General features: G+C 41.8%; 1 protein-coding gene across 1 annotated transcript; it reads right to left on the reverse strand.

The window, feature by feature from the left end:
* Positions 1-432: 432 nt before the first annotated feature.
* Positions 433-4,043, reverse strand: LOC116683403 (leucine-rich repeat serine/threonine-protein kinase 1-like; the record flags this gene model as incomplete). The annotated part of the gene is made up of 3 exons (XM_032509873.1): positions 3,969-4,043; positions 2,498-2,669; positions 433-616 (listed from the first exon to the last, which is right to left on the reverse strand). Coding segments are annotated over exons 1-3 (431 nt in total), but the record flags the coding sequence as incomplete, so codon positions are not given.
* Between the last annotated feature and the right edge of the window lie 2,914 nt (positions 4,044-6,957).

A 6,957-nucleotide genomic window follows, 5' to 3' on the forward strand; every position in this document is an offset into this window, starting at 1 on the left:
CTTTGAGAATGTTAACCCATTGTTTATTTGCATTTCCTAAAGACCCTTTAGATTAGGCCTGTAGTTCAGTGTCTGTTTCATCTAAAAAACATGTAAAAAAAAAGAAAAAAAAAAAGAACTTTGGTTCGGTCTATCTGCGTAATCATTTACTGCTGTACGTTAGGTGGACATTAAGGCAGTAGTACTTTTTGAAGGCAATGTAGAAATAATGTTTTTGTTTTTTGGTTTGAGAATTTTGTATCAGTAAAGCAGCAAATACAAAATGTGGTCCCCACGTTACCACCGTTTGCTGTGTTGGAAGTACAAAAGATGTCTGGAGTGAACCTGTGTGTGTGTGTGTGTGTGTGTGTGTTGTGGTGTGTGTGGTGTGTGTGTGTGTGTGTGTGTGTGTGTGTGTGTGTGTGTGTGTGTGTGTGTGTGGTGTGTGTCTGCATACCTGCTTGTGCAGCAGCGTATAGCGGCAACCCGGTGATTACAGCAAACTCATTGCTGTGGATGGCGCAGTCCTTGGCATCAACATCATAGCCATGGACCAGGAGCCGGACTACGTCCAGGTGACCCTGCTGGCAAGATGTGGCTAGCATCCAGTTCAGCAAGTCTCCCCTTAAACATGGACCTGAGAGAGAGCCAATCAGCCTCAGTCAGGACACAGACACACTTTTCTTCATTAACAACCACTCAGACTGCACTGCAGAGCTGCCTTTAGTCCAGTCCCAATCTGATAGACGATATGTATTTTCATGTTTCCATGAGACCAGCTTGAGTTGAACCTCCAAGGTTTCCCTGTCAGAAAGATATTTTTGGGCATTTTTGTTTTTTGTCATTGTTTGATGAGAATGTAAAATATTATAAAGGGTCAATCTTTTTATATTCTTTCTCTCTTTTAAGCAAATAGGCTTCACTTCTCTATTTCAAGCCCTTTATGGATATATATATTGTTACACAATAATTATACTGTAATTTGTAAGCTTTAAATTACCTGTGATGTACATATCAGACTCAATTAATGTATCTTTGTTAAAATGATGTTTTATATTCTCCTTTCAGTTCATTTAACTTGAAGATGAAGAAAAAAAGGCAATATCATGTTGACTCCTCCCAACAAGCTTACAACATGGTCATGCCATTGTGCCAGAGCCTTAATTAAGAGCAAGGTAATGTTAAGTAATGTAGAATGGTGATCTTTAGGAAGGTAAATTATGCAGTATTTCAATAAAAAACTGTTTTAAACTAAAAAAAAGAAAGAAAAATCTATCTTAATCGATACTTATGACCCACTAGAAGTGTGTGGGTGGTGTCTGTATCTGCAGATCTGTGTGTATGAAGTTTCTGGGTGTCAACAAGAGCCGTTTGGCCCCATGTGGGTGTGTAACCCCCAGCCAAAAACATGCTGCAGGGTGTGCAGTCCGTTCTCATTCCCAGGTACTGCCTCTTTGCAATGTCTTTATATTATTTTTATTTTTTACCTGTCTGTTTAAAATAAGGTGTTAATAATAGTGTACATATTATTACTATTACTACTCTTATCCATTTTTCTAATAATTCTGTATAGTCTTCTTATTCTGATGTGTGATTTTTTGTGAGCTGTTGTAACAAGGGATTTCCCCAGTCTTATCTTTGTTTGACACTACTTCTCTTTTTTACACACTAGCTCTTTTGACCACTGCTGCTCTTTCTATCTCCTCTCCTCCTCTTTCTTCTCTCTCTGTCTCGTTGAGTCGGGTAGGTGGGGCCCACTTTATAAACACTATGTGGTTACAAAAAGTAAGCAATAAGTCCTACATATTATACCTTTAATCAAGACTGTCATATAGTTAGGATTGTAAACATGTCCATATGGTGTTTTTTATATGCTACAAAACATATCATGAGTATAGTGAGCAGCCAAAGCATTTGTGCCCTGAAACTGCATAGTACCAATGACTAAATTCCAGATTTAGACAACCAGGGTTTTATACATCACTCGTAGGAACCCATCCCGTCAATATCACAGCGTAACTATGGCAGTGTTTTTATATTGTTTAAGCGCAGCAGAGAACTGAACATCCTGACTTTTACCCTAGTTTTGTTTTAAAAATTGAATCCTACATTTCCCACACTTCAACCCTTATTGTTTTATTAGACCCTCTTTGTCTGGTAAATGGCCATCTCTTGACCAACTCCACACTATCAGTTTGTAATGCTTTTTTTTTGCATACATTTGTTTTTTGTCTACATTTGTATTCTCCAAGCAAGGGTTATCTTCTCAGACTTGATATGGTTTGTCTAGAGCCATAGTGGACATTATACACTGCTTCACGCTCTGAGAGTGTGTTATCTATAACTAGTAAACTGATTGAATGCTGGGTGCCCCTTCTTACAGTAATTAATGTTATTTTCGTTTAGGGTTTTTAAAAACATGAACTTTAATAGCAGTAACAGTGGCAACGCAAATGTAAGCAATCAGGCCTCAGGATTTAAAAATGAACAGTATAAATCCTGAAAATTCTCCTCCTACCAGGTATGGAATCCAGCAGCTCTTTGACCAAGCTGGCATGGCCATAGTATGCTGCCAGGATGGCTGGGTTGCTGTTGGACGGCTCCTGGGGCACAGAGATATGGGCTTCTTTCAGGAGGTAACACACACTCTGCAGATCACCATGTTGAGTGGCCACACACAGGAGACGTAACTGTAACAACACATAACACACACAATGAGACATAGGTTGATAACTGGTGTTTCTGTTTTTAAAGCACTTGAAAATGCAATAATAAGGCCTCTACTATAGGCTTTGGCACAATCCCATAAAAAAGAGGCTGAAGCTTCTGGAGCTGGGTTTGTGTCTAATTAGAACTTTAGTTTTATTTTAATAAAAGTAATCTCAAGAAATACACAGATGAATATAAGCATACATCTCACACTGTATGTTTAAGTGAAGTCTGGGTCTACTTCTAAACAAACTTAAACAAGATTAGAGTTGAAACAGTTGCCGAAGTGTAAAAACTGGGATTGCCCAGATTGATGGGCCAGCGATTTCTTTCAGGCGTTACCCAGTAAAAAATTTCCAATCAGAAGATTGACAATAATGTTCAGAATATGGTATAATTCAATCCAATCCAATCCACTTTATTTATATAGCACAATTTTAACAAACACAAGGTTTCCAAAGTGCTGCACAAAATGATCATACAGAATAAATAGATAAGATTAGATTCAGATTAGATTCAACTTTATTGTCATTACATGTACAGGTACAAGGCAACGAAATGCAATAAAAGATAACACAATAAGCACAATATAATAGGTATAATAAATAAAACATAAAATGCACTACGCGTGTGTGGTAAAGGATAATACATACAAATCATCACTCTACCTGGTGTTAAAAGCCAAAGAAAAGAGGTGGGTTTTAAGAAGAGTTTAAAATGAGACAGAGAGGAGGCCTGTCTAATGTGCAGAGGCAGCCCATTCCAAAGTTTTGGAGCTGCGACGGCAAACGCACGGTCCCCCCCTGAGCTTAAGCCTAGCTTTAGGCACCGTCAGGAGCAGCTGGTCAGCTGACCTGAGAGATCGGCTAGGGTTGTAGGGGTGCAGCTCAGAGAGGTAGGGGGGGCAAGGCCCTTCAAGGCTTTAAAAGCAATTAAAAGAATTTTAAAATGAATCCTAAAATTGACGGGCAGCCAGTGGAGTGAAGCTAAAATAGGTGAATTGTGCACATACTTGCTAGTGCCTGTTAAAAGACGTGCAGCAGCATTTTGTACAAGCTGAAGACAGCAATGGAGGACCCGCTAGCCCCCATATAAAGTGCATTACAGTATCCACCGAGTGGTCAGAAAGGCATGGATTACTGTCTCAAAGTTTTGTCTCTGAAGGACTGGTTTAATTTGTTGCTAGCTGCCTTAACTGAAAAAAAGCTAGACTTCACCACTGCTTTAATCTGGCTGTCAAATTTAAGTTCTGAGTCCACTTTTACACCCAAATTTTTTACAATCGGCTTGCGATACTGCGCCAAAGAACCCAAATCAACTTGGGAGGAGGTCAGAGAAGTGCCACCAAAGACCATGACTTTCGGTCTTTTTTTTCATTAAAATTTAGAAAGTTTAAGGACATCCAAGCCTTAATGTCCTGTAGACACTGTAGCAGTGGGTTCACAGTGTTAGAATCTGATTTTTTGAGGGGGACATAAATCTGGCTGTCGTCCGCATAACTATGAAAGAAATGCCATGTTTCCTGAGAATAGAGCCAAGTGGGAGTAGATAGAGAGAAAATAAAAGAGGGCCAAGTACCGAGCCCTGTGGAACCCCACATGAGAGAGGAGCAGTGGAGCACCGATCATCAAAGCCGACACAGAAAGTCCGATGTGACAGGTAGGACCTGAACCACTCCAGTGCTGTGCCACTGACGCCCACCCACTGCTCCAACGAGCAATCAGGATTTCATGGTCCACTGTATCAAATGCAGCAGTCATATCTAAAAGTACAAGAACAACACAGTGACCAGAGTCAGTAGCTAAAAAAAAAAATCATTAACTCTTAAAAGTGCTGATTCTGTGCTGTGCAATGGTTTAAAAACCGGATTGGAACTTTTCGAGAATTGTTTGTCATTTAAAATCCATGAGCTGGGAATATACAATCTTCTCTAAGATTTTAGAACGAAGGCAATCTGGAGATAGGCCTAAAATTAGACAAAATAGTAGGATCCAGCCCAGGTTTCTTAATAAAAGGCAGCACAACTGCATGTTTAAGATTCGCAGGAACTACTCCAGAAGACAGGCTGCTGTTAATAACTGTGAGACAAGGTGGGCCCAACAGTGGTAAAAATCTCCTTAAAAAATTTAGATGGGACAGTATCAGCTGGAGAACCCGAGGGCTTCAGATGACCACAATGTCCTGCAGAAAAGGCAGGGTCACAGGCTCAAAGGTGTCAAACACAGCAGGGCAGGGACAAAACACAGAAGGGTCGGAAGCAGAAGGTGAAATAAGTGCTCTGGTAGAAGTGATTTTATCAATGAATTAGTTAAGAAAATTCTCACACACAGCAGGAGAGGCCTCAATTAGAGTCTGTGGTGCATTCAGAGCAGTTGATAACTTCAAACAACACGCAGGGTTAACACCGTTTAGAAGAACATATCAGAAAAATATTTTCTTTTAGCCTCTTTCACAGTGGATTGGTAATGACGCAGCAGCAATCCTCAGTATTTGAAAAGACACTTGCAATTTGTCCTTTCTCCACTTTCGCTCACTCTTCAACACTCCTGTCTGGCAGTGCGGGTAGTTCCATTCAGCCAAGGCTCTGATTTGTCTTTCTGCTGCCTGGTCTTTAATGGAGCCGCAATGTCTATAGCAGTTTGACAGGTGTCGATAAACCATAAATTAAGAGCCTCTGTATCATCACACACAGACTCGGGAATGATGCAGATCTTGCTGAAAACCGCGGAGAAGTGAGCGGCAGTGGAAGGGTTATAACGCGACATCTGCGTGCAGCGGCGCGAGGCTTCACTGTTTGACAGTGAACAGCAGCTTCAAACAGTACAGGCATATGATCCGAGAAAAAAGGATCACAGACCACCAGGTTAAGAACAGGTAAACCATAAGTAAAACAAGATCAAGTGTGTGACCACGTTCATGTGTAGGCCCAAGTACATACTGCACAAGATTAAAAGAGTCAATGATGTTTAAAAAGTCTTGCGCCAAGAGGTTATCAGGGCAACACACATGAATGTTAACATCTCCAACAATAAGGACCCGGTCATATTTAGGCATAATGTCAGCCAAAAACACAGAAAATTCAGTTAAAAAGTGTCTGTTGTATTTGGGAGGCCGTTAGACCACAGCACACAGCACAGCGCACCGTGTGAGAGGGTCCCAGCTCAAACAAACTGAGTTCAAAGCTGGTGAAGAGGGACAGCGATAACTGTTTACATTTAAAGTCATTCTTAAAACAGTCGCAATTCCTCCTCCGCGGCCAGACATCCGAGGAGAGTTAAAAAAGGAGCACTCATCAGGTAAAGTTCAGTGAAGACACTAGACTCACCAACACTCAGCCAGGTCCGGATATAAAGAGGAAATCCAGCTCCCGGGATATGAAGAAGTCCTTAAGAATAAATGATTTATTCGCAAGCGATCTGGCGTTTACCAGACCAAACCTGGCAAGAGCTGGCGGGTCAGGCGACCAGCCGCCCAGGAGGCCCAACACAGAGGCCGCAGGTTCCCCAGATTTACTCCGCGCCAACGGAGACGAGATTGCAGGGTCCGCGGGGCCGGACACCACCTCGGGGCCCCCACTGGCACCAACCACTCAGCAACAGGATCCAGCAAACGTCGAGAGGCACAAAGGCGAGGCCCCGCTCCGCATCCACCCCGATCAGGACGTACCAATCTGGCCCTCAGCCTCACGAGACAGCCACCACGCTTACCCCGGCGGCGATGCCGCTTTCGCGGTATGTCGGGATGTCAGATAGGAAAGGGGGCAAAGTTTTCTGTCCATAATAATCAAAGTTGACAAGACTTTTGGCTGATATTCTCAGATCTAGCAGCGTTTGACGATCATACACCAGCAGAGCGTTGACAGTATGTGCCACAAATGTTACAAGCAATATAAACATGAACAACAGTCGGAGCTGCTGACGGCCTGCCTCACACACTGGCGCCATCATGCCACGTCAATCAATCATGGAATCACCTTCATGCATGAATCATGCATCAAATTACATTGCTAGATTGTTTGTCATTTCGACTTAATGCAGGTACTTGTTGCATTGCCTCTTGGAATTCTTTGTACTGCTTGAACTCCTACTGTTGATTGACCAGACATCAACAGTAGCATGTTGTTGTAAAAGCATGTTGTTGAAAGAATAGAAACCAACAACATGACTCCTTTGATTATTTAGTGTTGGGGAGTTATGGAACACATGTACCGGCGTTAACCTATTTAGAATACTAATTATGAGTAACTGTATTCCGTTACAGTTACAATTT

This window comes from Etheostoma spectabile, unplaced genomic scaffold (genome assembly GCF_008692095.1).
Source record: "Etheostoma spectabile isolate EspeVRDwgs_2016 unplaced genomic scaffold, UIUC_Espe_1.0 scaffold00018979, whole genome shotgun sequence".
Taxonomy (NCBI): domain Eukaryota; kingdom Metazoa; phylum Chordata; class Actinopteri; order Perciformes; family Percidae; genus Etheostoma; species Etheostoma spectabile.